The 19421-nt window shown below is 44.1% G+C and overlaps 1 protein-coding gene across 2 annotated transcripts in view; it reads left to right on the top strand.

Moving 5' to 3' along the window:
- The window catches only part of IL1RN (interleukin 1 receptor antagonist), a 34329-nt gene that overhangs the window by 6991 nt on the left and 7917 nt on the right, over nt 1-19421 (top strand). The window contains exons 2-5 of one of the 2 annotated variants that reach the window (XR_001831207.1): nt 4263-4346; nt 6181-6295; nt 13230-13292; nt 15061-15230. Coding sequence is in view for 1 of the 2 variants with exons in the window: in XM_017549805.2 (XP_017405294.1) it covers nt 11195-11204 (10 nt within the window). In the remaining variant the exon portion in view is untranslated. Of the gene's footprint in view, nt 1-4262; nt 4347-6180; nt 6296-11033; nt 11205-13229; nt 13293-15060; nt 15231-19421 lie in introns of those variants that run through there. The other variant, XM_017549805.2, reaches the window with a different exon arrangement.

The raw sequence follows: 19421 nt of genomic DNA, 5'->3' as shown, positions 1-19421 counted from the left end.
AAAAAAAAAAAAAAAAAGTGAGCAAGAAGCAAGAATAACAAATAAACTGGGATATATGAGAAATAATTAAATTGAGCTTTTAGAAATAATATACACAGTTGTTGAAGTAAAAACTCAAGTCAATAGGTTTAAACAGGAAAATGAATATAATTAAAGAAAACTATTGTGCTGAAAGAGTTCAAAAAATGTTACATAGAATGCAAAATGATGAAATAGGGCAATTCAGTATATGACAGATATGTTAAGACCCTGTGAGGATAGTATGAGAAGACCTGATACACATCTAATCACAGCCCCTTAAGGTGAAAGGAGAGAGACAGCAACAATATTGAGGAGTTGATGTCTGAGACTATTCCAGAACTGATAAATAAATGAATGAATCCACGGATCTCAGAAACACAGCTTTTACAAAGGATAAATGAAGAAAAATTCGCCATAGATACATTGTAATGAATCTGTGAATCACCAAAGCTAAAGATATTATTTCACAAGTAGAATGACAGCTGACTTCTCAACAACAATGGAAGCAAGGAGACAGTTGAATGTCATCTTAAAAATGATGAGAGAAAAACTGTTAACATAAAACTGTGTACCTATCAAAAATATCTTTCAGCCTGGTGTGATGACTCACGCCTGTAATCCTAGCACTTTGGGAGGCTGAGGATGGTGGATCAGCTGAGGTCAGGAGTTCAAGACCAGCCTGGCCAACATGATGAAACCCCATCTCTACTAAAAATACAAAAAAAATTTAAAACTTTGAAAAAAATAGCCACATGTGATGGCATGTGCCTGTAATCCCAGATACATGGGAGGCTAAGGGAGGAGAATCGCTTGAACCCAAAAGGTGGAGGTTACAGTGAGCTGAGGTTGCACCACTGTGCTCCAGCCTGGGCAACTGAGCAAGACTCTGTCTTAAAAACAAACCAAAACAAATCTTTCAAGAAATACATCATAAAGGCAATTTCAGATAAACAATGAATGAGATTACTTCCTTAATGAATATGTAAGGATGTTTCTTTTTTTAAAATAAAAAAAAAATTGGAGGGGGTAATCGCCTCAAGCATTTATACTTTAGTTATGTTATAACCAATAAGAATATCTAAGGATGTTTCAAAAAGAAGAAAAATGATCCCTAAAGGGAGGTATATTAGCTTGCTATTAGTTGCTATAACACATCACAACAAACTTAGTAGCTTTAAACATTTAAACAACACAAAATTATCTTCCAGTTCTGTAGGTCAGAAATTTGATCTCCTGATTTCTAGTTAAGTCTTACTGGGCTAGGCCGGGTGTAGTGGCTCATGCCTGTAATCCAAGCACTTTGGAGGCCAAGGAGGGCAGATCACCTGAGGTTGGGAGTTCAAGACCAGCCTGACCAACATGGTGAAACCCTGTCTTTAAAGAAAAAAAAAAAAGTCTCACTGGGCTAAAATCGAGGTATCGACAGGGCCACTGTACGCTCTGGAGATCATGTTTTTCTAACTTCTAGAGGCGTTTGGATTCCTTAGCTGGTGGGCTTCTCCTTACATCTTCAGAGCTAACAGTGGCAGTCGAATCCTTTTCGCATGTTATCACTCTGACCTCTTCTGCCTCTTTCCTCTACTTTTAAGTATCCTTGTGATTAAATTGGGTCCACCTAAATAATCTAAGGTAATCTCCTTATTTTAAGGTCAGCTGATTAGCAACCTCAATTCCATCTGCAACCTTAATTTCTTTTTAGCCATGTAACCTAACATAGTCACAGGCCCAAGGGAATAATAGGATGTGGGTATCGTGGGTGGCAGGGTAGGGGCATTATTCTACTTACCACAGGGGACCCTGGATATCAGTAAAATCGGTGAGGAAGAAATGAGTAAATATGTAGAATAATCTAAACAAATCTCGTCTGAAGAATAAGTCTAAATGTAGGTTAGAAAAAAGGCAGAACTGGCCGGGCGCGGTGGCTCAAGCCTGTAATCCCAGTACTTTGGGAGGCCGAGGCGGGTGGATCACGAGGTCAAGAGATCAAGACCATCCTGGTCAACATGGTGAAACCCTGTCTCTACTAAAACTACAAAAAATTAGCTGGGCATGGTGGCGTGTGCCTGTAATCCCAGCTACTCAGGAGGCTGAGGCAGGAGAATTGCCTGAACCCAGGAGGCGGAGGTTGCAGTGAGCCGAGATCGCGCCATTGCACTCCAGCCTGGGTAACATGAGTGAAACTCCATCTCAAAAAAAAAAAAAAAGAAAAAGAAAAAGAAAAAAGGCAGAACTAAAATGTTAAGACAAATTAAAATGTTAAGCATATAAGTTGAGAGGGAGATGATGAAAGTTAAAAATACTCATAAATCATAGGTTTTGGGGTAGGGGTGTTAGATATTTATTAATTTGAGACCCTGAAGAGTAAAATAGTCATGAAAAAAATTTTAGTAGTTACCATTAAAGAAGAGAAGAAGGGTATATAACTTCTAAATCAGTATGGGAAGGGGGATGGAATAAGAAAACAATAGCAACCACAAACATCCCCACCCAAAATAAAGAATAATGTGAGAGAAAAAAAAAAAGAAGAAGAAAAAGGAAGCATTGAAAAGGGGCTAAAATAAAATTAAAAATTAAGATAGTAAAACAAATGTGAATACATTAAAGATTATAACAAGTGAAAATGAACTAAACTTCCTAGTTGAAAGACATGTAATCAGATTAGATTTTAAAATCTGACAATGCTATTTCCAAGACACATTTCTAAAATATTAAACACAGACAAGTTGAAAGTAAAGTTATGGAAGAACACAGACAAACTAACTAGAAGAGAGCTGGGGTCACCCTTTTGTACCAGACCAGAATTTCACTGAGAAAACACTAACAGGAAGGAGGAAAGGTACAACATAGCGATGAAGCATTTAATTCTCAACAAATGCATAACACTTCTAAACATGTATGACTGCAAAAAAAGAAACAAAAAACCTCAGCATAAATAAAATTTTGGAAGAGCCATGGCTATCAGTCAACATGCACTTACCATATTTACATCGTCCTACTACAAACATTTACCCGCATTACCGAGGTGCTGTCTTCATCCCCATTTTACAGATGGGGAAATTTCACTGGAGAGAAAAAGGTTTGGGCCATGCCTTAGTTTCTTCTGGACTCTGCTTCCTACTCATTGATCTTCACACCTCACCTGGAGACCTATTTCACATTATCAATCAGGATGAGAAGTGGTGTGCCTTTACCAAAGGATCACAGTCACCTTCAGAATGTGTTTAGATACAGATGGAGGCTTCTCTGGTTGCAGATGAAACAAGAGGCCCCATGGTATATCTGACTCCACGTCAATCACACTCACACACACGTGCAACAGTCACACACATGCACATGTGTACATGCACACACAGTCCTATTCTGGTCTGGCAGTAGTGCCAACACTCAAATCCCAGGTGTTACTCTGTAGCCTTTGAGGAAACCACTGTTATCCTGGGTTTATGAGAATGTTTCTTCTCGGTGCTCCTTTTTCTTCGTAGAAGCTTTTTTTTTTTTGTGCTGTGGGCTTTCCAAGATTGCAGCTTTCTCTGATCAGCCACATCAGGTTCTTGGACCATCCCCAAATTAAAGAGGTAGGTTTTGCTGCAAGAGACAAAGACATTCACCTCTCACACAGTTTGAACTATTGGGTAGAAACAGGTTCCAATGCTGGCCAGCCCCTATAGCTCCCAGTGCCCCCTCAATTATGACTCCTGAAGTATTGGAGCAGGGCCCTCACCTGACAAGGAGATAATTAGGTCTGCTGAAGAAATCCAGATGCTGCTCCTTAGCAAGTTACTACTACTCCTTCTCTTTGAAGCTTTGTCAATGGTAAAGTGCCTGTGATTCTTAAAGGGATAAAAACACAACCTATATAAAGCATCTGGCATGATGCCTGGCACAGGTGAGTGTTTCACAAATGTTACCTCATTCCTATCCCACTGTGGGAGTCCATATCCTCTTGGGTGGGCTGCCTCTGGTTTCCATGGTGTTATCAGAGTCATACTAAGTCCATGTGTCTGTACATGGATCCCAAGAACTAATTTCTGGACTGAGTTATGCCTACCAACTTCCCTGATACTTACTTCTGTCTCTCCATTCATCAAATGGAAATGTTTACATTTGGTCTCTGCTACTTGGAGTAACCAAAAGGCTTAGCATCCTGATTACCCATAGAGGTTTTGGAGAGGTCCTACATTGCCCTGTTTGACCACATTCTGCCTTTTTATGTGGAATAAGCATTCTTTCTTACATTTGTCTAGGAATTAGCAGTTCACCAAGCACACTCATGTATAAGGGCTTGTTTTGAATTGATCTTGGCAGAAATTCTATGAGAGAAGTAAAAGGTAGGTCAAGCATTATAATCCTCATTTTAAAGCTGGGAAAACGGAATCTCGAAAAGTTTGAAAGATTTGTTTAGGGGACAGTGTATGGGTAAATGAGAAGTAAGATTTGCTGAACTGGCATTTCCTGACTATGTATCTAGTGTTTATTCATGGAGAAAGCACTATGGTTGCCAAGTGGCTCAGAGTCACACAGCTCTGTGCCTCAGTTTATTCATCTGTAAAATGAAGATAATAATAATATATTCTGAATATTGTTGTAAAAATTCAATGAGATAGATCACATGATGGCATGAGAGCTCTTCATTGTTACTGTAGTGGATGCTGTAGTGCACTGCCTAGATTCCCATCCCCACCCCTACCCATTAGAATGGCCCATAGCTCAAGAGGCCACATTCTTTCCCCAGGTGAAGCCTGCATCCAGTGTCTGCTCAATGTGGGTGTATAAAGGCCTGGCTCCCTTGCCAGGGCCACCCCTCCTCCTGGAGAATGGACTGAGGCCTGCATTACAACTTAATTGCAGCTCAACACTTCTTTCCATTCAGTCCTTCCTTTACACTCACACAGGTGAGGACCCAGCCATTAAATGCCTCACACGCTAACCTCTGTTGCATGCTAGGTTTCGTATGCATACACGAAAACCATCCTCTATCAGTCAGACCCCTTATTTGCAGAGGCAAAGAGGCCAGTCTGGGTTAGATGTGCATCCTGTTTTTACAACAGAATAAGACAAACAGGCCCTCCTGTGGTATAAGTTCATGGTCTTATCCCCCAGCTCTGAAACTCAGCCATATGAGACAACGTTAGGTCTGAGGCAGCTCCAGACTTTGGGTTGATGTGTGACTAGGCACAGCCTCCTTTTGCCAATGTTGCAATCCTTTGTAAGAGACCGCAGGTTGTAGCTCGTTCCTGTTACTGAGCACAGAGGTTTGTAGGCCAGTCTCTCCAGGAATTCTGACACACTGCAAAATCCCATGGTTTGAATGCTTCTGCCTTCCCTGTGAAAGCCCCTGGTCTCAGAAAAGGAAGCTAGTTTAAGTGACCAACATTTGGGGCAGAGCTTCTGAGGGCCCAGCCACCGTGTTACGTACAACAATCAACAGAGATATTCTTTGGCTAGAGTTGTTTTTCTGGATGTAGGACCCTATAATTATCATCTGCTCTCCAACTCCCCTTCCTCCAAACCAGCATAAAATATAAGGAGGAAAATGCAAATTAAAGAGTTGGTAGCTTGTCCTCCACTTCCAACCAGATTGCCACGCTGAGCTTCCCCTGCTAGAAGTTCTGGAACCCCCAAATTTGCTCCAAGTCTGAGGCCCTTGATACGGTGAAAGGATGTGAGTGTGGAGGCCGGAGCCCCCCTTGCCCTGTAAGTTGCTCCCTTGCTTTTCCCCTTGAATGTTACAGTTTAGCTCTGTGACTCACTTATAATTGCCTGAATTCCCCATCCACACTTTCTCTTACTTTGGGGCTTCTCATCCTTCCTCTCCCTCCATCTTCCTCCTCTGACCCCAGACCCAAGCCTGAGTGGGGTGTTCCTCCTCTGTGCTCCCACAAAACCCTGTGCCTCCTTCATTGTTGCATATATTATGCTGTGATGTGGCTTTCTGGAGGTGTGAAGACTATAAATCCTATGAAGACAAATACACGCCTACCTTGTTGACCTTGGGATCCTCACAATCTAATATTGCACCTGGCACACAGTGGTTGGAAGTAAATATTCAAGAGGCAAACACACATTAGGAAGGACTCTTTTGTTATCGTTGTTTGTTGTTGCAGCAAGCGACAGAACCCCACCTTGATCTAGCTGATGGCCCTACCACCTTGTGTTTTGTAGCATGAGAGGAAGAGGAACTGCATCTCTTCCTTCAGTTTCAGCTTGAATAATATCAGGAAGATTCGTATTGGTCTGAATTGGGTCACGTACATGATGTACGGTAGCTGAGGGTGGGGTAAGCTGGTTGGAGTTTGCAACTTTGTTCACATAGCCAAGATATGGAAAGAACCTAAATGTCAACTGGTGGATGAATGGATAAAGAAATTGTGGTACATACATACGCTGGAATATTATACAGCCTTAAAAAAGAAAGAAATCCTGACATTTGTGACAACATGGTTGGACCTGGAGGGAATTACACTGGATGAAATAAGACAGACACAAAAAGATGTTTTCTGCAGGAGCTCACTTGTATGTGAAATCTAAAACAGTGAAACTTAAAGAAGAGAGTAGAATACTGATTGTCAGGGGCAAGAGAAAAGTGGAAATGAAGAAGTGATAGTTAAAAGGTGCAAAGTTTCAGTTATACAAGATAAATGAGTTCTGGAGGTTTCCTACTAATATTTCACAGAGTACCTATAAGTAACAATACTGTATTGTATACTTAAAATTGCTAAGAGGGTGTATCTGATATTATGTGTTCTTACCAATAATACTAATGGTAATAATGAAGGGGCAGAAGGACGCTTTGGAAGGTGATGGATATGTTTATGGCCTTGATGGTGGTGATGGTTTCATGGGAGTATACTTATCCCCGAAGTAATTGAGATGTAAACGTTAAATACATTCAGCTTTTTATATGTCAGTTGTACCTCAATAAAGTGGTTTAAAAATGGCTGGAGTGAGAAAAGAAGGTGTTGCTCAGCAACATGAGGCCAGGTGCTGGGCAGACGAAACCTTGCACATGCATGACTGAACCAATGGGCTCATGACCGTGAGCTTTGTGGCTGTGGATGCACTATGCTGACATAGCCAAGGATTTTTCAGTGTGTTCCTTACTGGATTCATTCCGTCTGTTTTCATTTTTATTGACTCCTCAGTTCCCTTATGGGTTGCTTGTTGGCTCTGGTGGAATTATTTAAGTAAGGCTTTGGTTGCAGGAGGCAGACGTGCTTGAGCTGGCTTTGGCTGTAATGGGGAGTTCGTGATTCATGACAGGAAGTGCAGCCAGACCTTGTGAGAGGCAGTAACTGGGAACAGCAAAGTTATGAGAAGTTAAGGCAGTAGCAGTAGTAATTGTCTCTCTATCCAAGGACACAATGTTTTTGTTCCTGCCTCTATCTGTTTGCTTTGTTCTTCTCTCTCTGCCAAATGGTCTTCTCTGTTTCTCTGTGTAACTGCAGAAGGTGACCACCCTAAGGCTTATGCATTTAGGAGTCCTCAGTTGGAGAGCAGTTACCCACTGCCTGGCCCCTGTGAGCTCCAGTTCCAGTTTCTTATTCCTGGTACTGGATTAGTTTGAAGCAGCTGTCCACTGTAAGTCCAGTGAGTCATGGCCTGGGGACAAGATCAGGTACATGTATACTCAACTGGCTCTGTGAGTTGTGGTGGTGGTGAGGAAGGTAATTCCCAGAAGAGTGGATTACAGCTTAAGAAGAGTCTACATATCTTGACCACAATTGATGTGAACTTGCAAGGTTCAGTGTGTGACCACTTACAAAGCTATGATTGGGAGTCTCATTTATCTATGGTGATGTATGAGTCTGTGTGTGTGTGTGTGTGTGTGTGAGACAGAGAGAGAGTCAGAGAGAGAGAGACAGAGAGAATGAGAATATGAGTGGTAGTTTCCCATTTATTTCTCTATGGGCCAAATCCTGGGCTATGTGCTGGAGATATAATAGTAACCAAAATTGACATGGTGCTTGCTGTGACCTGCCCTGGGAGACAGATATTACACAGAGGATCACACAACTGCAGAGTCTAAGCTGAGGTCTTAAGGGTGAGGATAGGTAACTAGTCAATGGAGCAGGGGAGGGAGGGCATTCCATGCAGAGGATTTGCCTGTGTCAAGGTCCTGAGGTGAGAGAAACAGGTGAATTTTAGGAACCAAAAGGATGGTGTGGCTGGAGTTCAGAGAACAAGGGGGGTTGTTTCACAAGCTGATCCTAGAGCCAGGCTGAGCAGACTCTTATGAACTCTGCAAAAACGTAAGGACTTATTTACAACCCTGGCAAACAACTCAAGGGTTTACAGTCATCAGAATTGTAAAGCTTATCTCATGTCTTTTCACACCTCACATCCATTGCTCTGACTTCATGTGTATAAGCTTCAGGACGCAGGATGCACCTCTCCCCTGGCTGCAATGAAGGGATTCGCCCAAGCTCTCAGTCTTCCCACAGCACCCAGGGACCCCCTGCTGCTGAGCCTGGTGTGTGATCTAGATTTCTATTCCCATAGTAGGACTTTCTTTGGGAGCCTTGGGGTTTCTCCTGCCAGAGGGCTTCTCCTGGGACTATCTTAATCCAAGAGAGGGGTTCTAATAACATTAAACCTCAGTATCTTTCTCCTCCATTCCTGATGCCTCCTTTTTTCTACCCTCCCCCTACCCCCTTCCTTCCCTATGCCTCAGGCTAGCTGGCTAGGGCTAGAGCAAGTGGCCAGTCACCGTCATTGGGGATGTGGGTCCTCAGGGTTCTTCAGAAGCCCCCTCACCATGATCAAGGGTCCCCAGTCACTCAGAATTCTAAGGTTCCCAAATGCCAGCTCTCCCAGTGTTCTCCATATCTGGGATGTTGGGCTCCAGGCTTCTCAGAAGCACCGAGTACCCTAGGCTAAGCCCCTGATTCCTCAGAGCTTCATAGCCTTAGAGGAGAGGTAGGCAGGCCTGCAAAGAAGCGTTCTGAGGTGGCCTAGGCACTGGGAGGCTATAGATGCCCTTAAACTGTCCCTTTACCCTGGATGTGCCCAGTGTTGGGACCACAAGGGAGCCCCCATCCTTACGTGCTGATCAGCTTGTAATCCCCGGCCCTGATTGGAAGCCTAGTTTTTTCTATTGTGACTGACCCTGAAGTAGCCAGGCCCCTAGCTCCCCAGGGAAGAAATCTAACCTATTTCCTCTGATAGCATGGCTAGTACTTAAATAATTCTGAACACATGACAAGCACTTTACAGTTGTTGTAAACAACCGCCTTGTGAAATGGGCAAGAGCCTTACCCCCATTATATAGATGTGGCCCAGGATCCCACAGCTATAGTTCAGGAGGCTGGGATTTGAACCCCTGGCCACCAGAGCCCACCTTACTGTGCCCTCCTCCTGTTGTTGTAACAGAAAAGTATAACACCATGATGACACAACAGGCTATCCTGGCAGGTTCCCAGGCTGCCCCAATGCCCAACTTTCTAGGTTTACAAAGTTGACGTTGACAAAGTTTCCAGGTTTACAAATCTAGTTTCTGATTCTTTAGCCAGCAGGCATTTCTCTACAAAAGCTGCTTCGAAAATTTCCAGCCAAGCCTTAGCGTCCTTGGCATTATACCTTAGTGAGCCAAGGCGGAAGAGAGCAGGAAGTGAAGGCCCCATGGGAAGTCCCTGTGGTCAGGAGCACCCAGGCGGGGTGGGAGGGGGAGCTTTCCTGTCACTGGCTCCCTGGACCTCCCAGTCCCATTCAGGCCCTATGAGTTGAATGAAGAGACCCTGGGAATGAGTCCAGGTCTCTGCAGGGTTAGAGGAAATTGAAGGCCCTCACCAGATCCCTGCTGAGAAGTTCATGAATTATGAGCACTTCTCCAAGTGAGAGTCTTCTTCCCTGTCAGGAGGGGCAGTGTGAAGGTGGCGGGATTGGTGGCAGCCAGTAGGCTGGCCTGCTCCTTCCTCTCTCTTTCTTCTGTGTATGAAGGCATTACCTACAGCAAGGTCCTGTGTAAATGCATGTGATTTATAGAGCATTTTATAGTCTGCATATCATTCATCCTTCTGGTGAGCCCCAAGTCTAAGATAGGACAGGGAGTGTCAGGTCCATTTTGCAGCTGTCAAAATGAGGCCTGGAGGGCAGAAGTGGTGTGCTCAGACACACATAACTGGTTGGCTGCAGACCTGGGACTAGATCCAGGACTTCGAACTGCCCAGGAGTCTCTTGCCACTGCTCCCCATCAACACGGATGGCTTTAAGCATTTGTGAGTTGTCTGCTCCCTGATTGAAGAATGCAGAGACATGAAGCTACAGCAGGGTAGTTCTCAATGGCGAAAAGGAGGAGGAGTGTTCAGAACATCAGGTGCTTCTAGAGAAAGCAGGGAGAGAGTATCTGGCCTTGTGGACAATGTCATGGCAGAGGCCAGGTATAGGGCATGTGGGTAACTGGAAGCAGGGATGGACCCTGTTATTCCCTAAGCTATGGCTTCCACATGGTGCTTAAACAAACCACAAGGGTCTCCACCCAAGGACGTTTGCCCTTGCTGTTCCCTCCACCTGGAATAAACTTCCCCTGCCTTGACATTCCAATGTCACCCTCTCAGAGAGGGCTTCCCTGGCCACTTTCCATAAAATAGCCACCCACTTCTAGGTCCCTCAAAAGCATATACTGTTTTGATTTTCCATATAGCACATACGCCCTCTGAGGTTATTTTATTTGGTAACGCGTTTCTTGTCTGTTTTCCTCTGTCAGAGCATTGGGGACCTTGTCTGGCTTGTTCCCAATGCCTGAAAGAGGGCTTAGCACACAGGATTAAGCCAACACATGCATTTTGAATGAATGTGTGTATACAAGCATGAGCTGGCAGTAGTCAGGGTTAGGGTAAGCACGAAGGCACAGCTCAGTTCTCTACATGTGACCTCTCATCTTGCGCAGATAAGAACCAGTTTGGTTTCTGCTAGCCTGAGTCACCCTTCTGGAAACTGGGCCTGCTTGGCATCAGGTCAGCCATCAGCCGGCCCATCTCCTCGGGCTGGCCAGCCCTTTGTGAGTGTGTGGGAGGGGAAGCTGGGTTCCTCCTGAGGTGCTCTGGAAGGAGGAGCAGCTCCACCCTGGGAGGGGCTGTGGCCCAGGTGCTGCCTGGATGCTACTTTATGAGCAGCAGCTCAGCCTAGAGCCAGAGTCTGGAAGACCTTGGAAGTCCTCGTGTCCTATCAGGCCCTCCCCATGGCTTTAGGTAAGCTCCTTCCACTCTTATGTTTCCATCTGAGAAATGAGAGAGGAAAATGTCTACCACTGGTGTTTACCAAATGCTTTCAGGCTCTGATGAGCAAGTGTCCAGGAAAATGTCAGGTGCATGGAGCTCCAGGCCTGTCTGGGGCACCTGGGCACAGGGGGACATCCATGGGAATGATGTCTGAGACAGCGGCTGCAAGCCTAGTGCCTGCTAGGCCAGCAGGTGAACAGAAGTGAACAGAGAGATGTAACTGCTGTGACAAAAGTCACGGAGTCCTCGGAGTCTGTGAGTCATTTTCCACTGTTGATAGAATAGGGACATTTGGTGAAACAACTCTGTTAAATTAGAGAAAGAACAATGTGAGCTCAATGAGAAATACTAATAGAATATGGCAATGAGCCACAATGTCTGAGGGTTGATTGATAGGGAAGGGTGGGGAGTGTGGTGAATTAAGGGCTTGGCACTCATCGGTTCCACCAGATGGTTGTCACCAGAGAATGCAGGCCCAGGTGGCCAGAACTTCTCACTTTTCCAGAAGAGTCAGATATTCTGATTTCATTATGTATAGTATTCTGACTAAATAAAACAATAAAACAAGCAGATAAAATATTTAATTTATAAGCTTCCAGTTTGCAACCTCTGGTTAGGATTTGTGTGGGGCAAAGAAACAAATTCTCAGGATTATTGGTCTGTAGACTCTAATTTTAAGTTTCTAATTTAAAATTGGCCCCTGAGGCCAGCCACAGTGGCTCACATCTGTAATCCCAACACTTTGGGAGGCTGAGGTGAGTGGATCACTTGAGGTCAGGAGTTCAAGACCAGCCTGGCCAACATGGTGAAACCTTGTCTCTATTAAAAATATAAAAATTGGCTGCGCATGGTGGTGCACACCTGTAATCCCAGCTACTTGGGTGACTGAGACAGAAAATTGCTGGAACCTGGGAGGTGGAGTTTCCAGTGAACCAAGATCATGCCACTACACTCCAGTATGGGCAACAAAGTGAGACTCTGTCCCAAAAAAAAAAAAAGTTCCCTAATGAGCAAACCATTTTCCTTCTGGATCTTACTCTCCTTATTCTCCTTTCTGGGTGTTAAGAGGAGGTCTAGCCAGAAAACTCTTAGCTTGTAGTAAGCTCGATGGAAATGTTAGCTCTTAATGTGTCTTCACGGACATTCCATTGTGCTTACTACGAGCCAGGCGTCATGCTGAACTCTTGACATGGTTTATCCCAGGGAGCACTCTCAATAACCCTGTGAGGAAGGACTATTATTGCTCACATTTTCGGAAGAGGAAATGGATGTAGAGAGATTAGGTAATTTGCCCAAGGCCAGACAGCTAGTATAAGAGGAGGAGGTGGGTTGACTGCAGATAGTCTGTCTTCAAACCACTACTCTATGATATGGAGGCACAGAGACTGAATGAAATCATGGAGTGGGGAACTGCTTTGTCAACCACAAGCAGTTATTCCAGGGGCAGCAGATCTTCCCCTATCCCCCAATGGGTACAATGGTCCATGGTGGGCTGTGCTACAATGTTAGCCCATGGTCTTGTGTGTTTTTCAAATGGATAAAGTGGGATGCTGGAACCACTCCTAGAACCAGATAGTGATACGTTGTGAAGAAATAAATCCCTATGCTTAAAAATGGTTCATCCCCAAATATTTTGAACTGACACACAATAGGTGCTAAATAAGTGTGTGTGAACTTGAATTAGATTGAATTTGGGAAACAAGTACATGTGAGCTTAGTGAAGACACCATGTTCCCTGGACAGAGGAATCACATTTTCCATCTAAGGCCAGGAATACAGGAGGTACGAATGTTTGCCAAGCACAGAACAGGGTATCAAGAAGAGAAAAGTTAGGGGGATGCATACACCGACTAGAACCTGGAAGGGTGAGAACAGAGGGTAAAGAATAAAGATGGAACCATGCACATACACTTTGTGTTACCTTGGACTAGCCATTCATTTCTCTTGACCTCTGCTTTCTCTCTACACAATGGGGTCCCACCACTTAGCTTACAGCTGACTCGTATGAAGAAGGAGGTGGAGGAGAAGGGGAAGGTGAAGACAGTGCTGATTAAAAGGGTGAATCCTTTTTAGGATCCAAGTTTGAAAGCAATTTTAGGCTACTAGCTATGAACAATGTCTTGATCATGTAGTTGAAGGAAATTAAAGATGAATGGTTTAATTAAAAATTAACTTGATCAGAATGAAAATGATTGATTACTATTATATCTGCTATGGTCTATTTTCCTGATTGGCAGCCTCACTAAAGTTTTTGAATACTCCTGTGTGATTGCTCTATGTATGTATGTATCTATCTGTTGTCTAATAAAATGGATCACATCTCTGCCAATAAAAACAGACTACAGGCTGAGTGTGGTGGCTCACGCATAATCCTATCACTTTGGGAGGTCAAGGTGGGCAGATCACGTGAGGTTGGGAGTTCGAGACCAGCCTGACCAACATGGAAAAACCCTATCTCTACTAAAAATGCAATTAGCCGGTGTGGTGGTGCACACCTGTGGTCTCAGCTACTCAGGAGGCGGAGGCAGGAAAATTGCTTGAACTGGAGGTGGAGGTTGTGGTGAGATGAGTTTGTGCCACTGCACTCTAGCTTGGGCAACAAGAGTGAAACTCTATCTCAATAAATAAATAAATAAATAAATAAATGAAAACAGACTACACCGGCAGGGTACAATTACAATTAACTGTGCCTGCAATTTGCAGCAGCAGCCACCAGAGGTGCCAGTGCCCTTTAAGGGTTCAGAGCTTAGAATAACCCAATTATCTCAGTTTTTCAGAGACTGAGGGGTTTGCCAAGGTGTAGAACTTTCAGTAATAAAGTCAAGAAAATCCTGGACAAATCAAGGTAATTGGTCACTGTAGTCCATAACCAGGTAAAGAGCTTTCCCTGTAATCTATGTGAAGGTTTAGAATCATTTCTTTCCTTATTACCAAAAATCGTCCCCCAATTTTCAAGCAATTATGAACTAAATAGTTACTCTATGAGATGTCAGTTCAGCCCAAAAGAAACACCATAGGAACAAATATAATTGTTGCTTCTGTTAACCATGCAATGAAGCATAGAGAAAAAAAGTCAGTGGCCTCTTTAGCAGGATTGCAGTGTGGGAAGAAACAACAAAACTGGGTTTCAGTTTTGTTATTTCAGAAATAACAAAATTGGGCCTGGCCAGGATCTGGGGCAAGTGAGTTAATCTTTCTGAGCCTTGAGTTCTTCTTCTTCTTCTTTTTTTTTTTTTTGCAAAGTGAAAGTAAGTTTATTAAGAAAGTAAAGGAATAAGAGAGTGACCAGGCCAGGCGCGGTGGCTCGCCTGTAATCCCAGCACTTTGGGAGGCCGAGGCGGGCAGATCACGAGGTCAAGAGATCGAGACCATCCTGGCCAACATGGTGAAACCCCATCTCTACTAAAAATACAAAAAAATTAGCTGGGCATGGTGGCTCACACCTGTAGTCCCAGCTACTCGGGAGGCTGAGGCAGGAGAATTGCTTGAACCCAGGAGGCGGAGGTTGCAGTGAGTTGAGGTCGCACCATCACACTCCAGTCTAGCGCCTGGTGATGGAGTGAGACTCTGTCTCAAAAAAAAAAAAGACAGTGACCACTCCATAGACAGGGTAGCCTGAAACTTGAGTTCTTCTATAAAGCGACTATGAATTTATACCTATTTTGAAAGTGGGTGTCAATATGTCTGTCCACTTTGCCCAGCTGTTATGTGGACACAAGGCGATCTGTGTGAAAGTGTAACACAGAACCTACAACACAACAAGTAAGCAGCGCAGTTGTCCCCTTCCCAAAGGCGACTGTTCTTCTCCCTTTCCTCCTGCCTGCAGGGGGATAATAAAACTAATCATGAAAACCAAGAAGGCAAGAGCAAACATGTACCTCTGAAAATACAAGATAACTGCATAAGTAATGAGTTTCAGTGCAGATCCATAGCTACCCATAAACTGCTGGGGCAAAAACCGCCTTGGAAAGCTCTGAACCTCAGAAAGGATTCACAGTAAGTTAACCACCTAGATCTGAGAGAAGAGTAGCTTCTTGCAGATAACAGTTGGATTATACAGCATATCCTGATGCCCTTCATCATCCGGGAGAGCAGAAGTGGTCACTCTGATAGCAGCAAACCTGGGGACTGCAGCTTGGTGGTAGAGGTGCTCAGGGGGACAGATATCTCCAAACTAGACCTGCTGCCATAGGGAGCTTCTAATAAGTTGCCGGATTTGGTTAAAATTAACTCGGCTACTTGACAGGGCCTGGGTCAGTGAGGACTGACAAAAAGAAGACATCCCATTATACCCTGGGGGTTTGCATTTCTTGAGCTTCTTTCTCTTCTTTGTACGAAAATATTTACCCATGACTCGGAAAGAGCAACTGGAGTCTTTGTAGCATTATCTTAGCAAAATTTTACAAAGCTTGGACAGCAATATTGCCCATATTGTATGGTGTGTGCTGTGACACTCAGGATTCAAATGTTGGCTGAAACCATTAAATATGAGATGAAGCTCTTACAAGGCAGGGTGCACATCTGTCCACCCAAAGCTGGATGCCTACATTTTACAAATAGAGCTTGGGTGACACAAATGCAGCTCCAGGAGGCCCAGATAAAAATGTTTGTATTGAGATTTGTTAAAGGTTCCCAACAAACTGGATTTGTCAGTAAGGATTGTTTTCTGCAAAGAGGATGGAACTTGTGGGGTGAGCCATTTAGGCTGAGAAGGAGGGAGGTTGGAGCTGAGAAATGTGGAGGCAATTTCCCCTTAGAAGGACTGAATCTCCCTGCCTCTCTAGGGTGCTGCAGCCAGCAGGATCCAATTGTGTATACGTCTCCCCAGCTCCCCATTCGGTGATAATCATGTCAGTAGCTTGAAATTATCAATGGTGAGAGTATTAAGTCATGGAAATTGGCAAATGGAAACTTTGTTTGTAGATTCAATTGTTAAACATTTACCAGCACACCACTGCCCTGCCTTCAGGCTCAATGACCCCATCCAAGTTTACTCCATCTGTCCACTGTCTCCAACACGACCTTTAAAAACACAGCTGACAACATTACCCTCTTCTTCAATTTTTTAAAAGATAAGTTTCCAGCTCACTGGGGTGGCATTAAAGGCCATTCCTTCTCTGGATCTCACCCAACTTTTCAAATCATTTTTCCTACCCCTATCTCTAAATGCCACTCAAACTCCAGCCATCCTGAATAATAAGACATTTTTTTTTTTTGAGACAGAGTTTCACTCTTTCATCCAAGCTGGAGTGCAATGGTGCAATCTCGACTCACTGCAACCTCTGTCCCCTGGGTTCAAGTGATCCTCCTGCTTCAGCCTCCCGAGTAACTGAGATTATAAGGGCACGCCACCATGCCTGGCTAATTTTTGTATTTTTAGTAGAGATGAGGTTTCATCACTTTGGCCAGGCTGGTCTTGAACTCCTTAACTCAAGTGATCCGCCTACCTCAGCCTCCCCAAGTGCTAGGATTAAAGGCGTGAGCCATCTCGCCTGGCCAATAAAACTTTTAAAAAGTAGATTATGTCAGATACCTCTGGTCTAGGTTATTTACAACCAACTCTCCTGCTGTGATTAACTAGAAAAGCTATACAAAACATATTTCCAAAAGATCCCTTTGGAGGCATCAGAGAATGGCCAAGGCTGTGAGGAATTGCCTGAACTCAGTGAGATGGCACCCAGCACTGGGACCCTTTACTCCTGGGGTCATCTACTGGTTTCAAAAATGTCAGCTGAGCTTTTCAGCATTTATGGAATTTGGTGGGGGAGATAAAATTTATACCTTATATCCTGCATACAATGAGGGTCCCTGATAATCCCCAGCCAGTCTGGAAATCTGGGTCAGCCTTCGCAGGTACTGAAGCCTGCCTCTGAATGATCTCAAGTCCTGGTAGGGTAGAGGGTACCTGCTGTTGAAAGGCTCCTGGCCTACCTGTCCAGCGGGAGCAAAAGTGAACCATTTCAGGATACAGATAACAATCACCCAGGGCTTTGAATGACTTCTACAGTGTTTAATATATAGTATTCAGCAGTCCATAAAATGGAATCAGGCACACGCAAGATGGCCCATGTATTAGGGAGAAATGGGCAATAGAAGGAGAGCCAGCAGGGATTCAAATCATGGATTTGAATCAGGGGCAACCTTTAAAAGAGCTATGGAAATATGCTTAAAAATTTAAAACACAAGATTGGAATTTTTGGCAGAGAACTAAAAACTATACAAAAAAGGAACCAAATTGAAATCCTAGAACTGAAAGATGCAATTAACCAACATTGAGAAATAGCCAACATCTATTGAACACTTCCCATGTGGACGGCTATGCTAAACCTTTATAGGCATCAACACAAGATGTGTCTCCTTACAGCAGTGCAGTGTCCTTCCTAAGACATGGGCAGCCTGGTTTCTCTATCTCTATACTTTACCAAAACCCCTTTGCATGGGGCTTAGACACTCCTGTTAGACACTACCTTACACAATAGTGTCTGGTAGCACAGTGCTCAGCACGTAGAAGGCACTGGATGCGATTGTGATGACCAGGAGATCCCAGGAAAGCTGTGGATGCTGATAGGGAAGACAGAGTCCTTTATGTGCTGTGGTCTTAAAACTTCATCCAGGAAGCAGAATTGGGGCAATGGGGGGCTGAGGACCCAGAACTGAGAATAAGCTTAGTCAGAAATTTCCTGTGGGCAGAAATCATAAGGATGCCAACTGTTTGGGTGAGATAAGGAGGAACCAAGAGTGGACTTGTGGCCAGAAGCGTGAGGAGAGAGAGAGAGCTTCCCCTGTCCCCTTTCTTCCTCTCCCTAAGCCACAGTGATTGACAGCCACCTCATTTGAAGTCAGAGCAGGCTTGAGACTGGACTGGAAAGGAGGGTGAGTCCAGATACAGAGCAGGAAGGCTGGAAGTGCAGGGCAGGGGCAAGGGACTGGGGCATTGTGCCTGCTCTCTCCCGCTTTACCTGCGTAAAGAAGCATACGCAAAAGCCACTGTGTGAGTATTCTCCGAGTGCCAGGCCAGGGCATGATTCATCACGTGCAGCATTTCATGCAATCCTTATAGCAGCCAATCACTTGGCTTCTATTATTAGCTCTATCAGATAATGAAACTGAGACCAAGGCAGGCTCTGCACATTGTGGGGGGTGGCCCAGCTTGGCAATGACACAGGAGGATTCAGACCTAGACTCCATAACTCCTGCCCCAGGAACCACCCCGAACCTCACTCCCTACATATTGAGAAAGGACATGTTGAGATACTTCTCTTTCACAGTGGGGAAATGACACAGAGCAGGGAGGTTCCAGGATCCCAGAGCGGCTTTTCTCCAGGAGAACACTCTGTCTCTGAATTCAGACTGGGGTCAGAGAAACATTTACCCAGGAGCCACGATGTGGGTGGGACTTTTTACTTGAAACATCGGCTGAGGGCAGTGGCCGGGATGGAACTCTTCACCCTACCTTGGAAAGCCACTTCTCTTCTGCAATCTGTAAGGGCACTTTTGAGAGAAATATGGTTTTCCAATTCAGGAGGGCTGAAGAAAGACAAATAGGAGAGAACTTGCCCCAGCTGGGTGCTAGCTGTCTTCTCTTTCAGAGGATATGATGATAAAGTGGTACACTTGATTATTAACAAATGCTTCAGAAATTTTAAACCCTAATATTCAACACACTCTGGAAGAGGCAATAAGTAGACAGGTTCATATACATCACCTCCTTCAGCTAGTCCTCACAAAAACAAACAGATGAACCAACGAAATGCTTCCTTGGCTCTCAGAGGAAGACGCTATTTCTTCAATGTGTTTCAAAAAGGTTGGGTGACTCACTCAAGGTCACACAGCTTGTGAGGACAGTACAGGAATACAAACATGCCATTTTGCCTGTCAAACCCATCATCCAGGGAGGTGACACACTTTTTTGCAGAAATGTTCTATTTCCTCTGAACGATAAGCTCTTTAAACTTTTGGGAAATTCATTCATAGCTTCTCTCCTTTGAAGAATTAACACTTTGGACACAAGGTGTCTGATTCTGATTAATTGATTGAAAGATTTGTTGGTTGAAAATAAAGTCAGACTCATCAAAACCAATTGCTGTAGTAGTAAATATTTTGACATTTTGTCTGTATTCCTGTACTGTCCTCCCAAGCTGTGACCTTGAGTGAGTAACTCATACTTTTTTTTTTTTTTTTTTTTTT

This window comes from Cebus imitator, unplaced genomic scaffold (genome assembly GCF_001604975.1).
Source record: "Cebus imitator isolate Cc_AM_T3 unplaced genomic scaffold, Cebus_imitator-1.0 Scaffold222, whole genome shotgun sequence".
In the NCBI taxonomy this organism is placed as follows: Eukaryota; Metazoa; Chordata; class Mammalia; order Primates; family Cebidae; genus Cebus; species Cebus imitator.
This window is presented reverse-complemented; position numbering and strand designations above follow the sequence as displayed.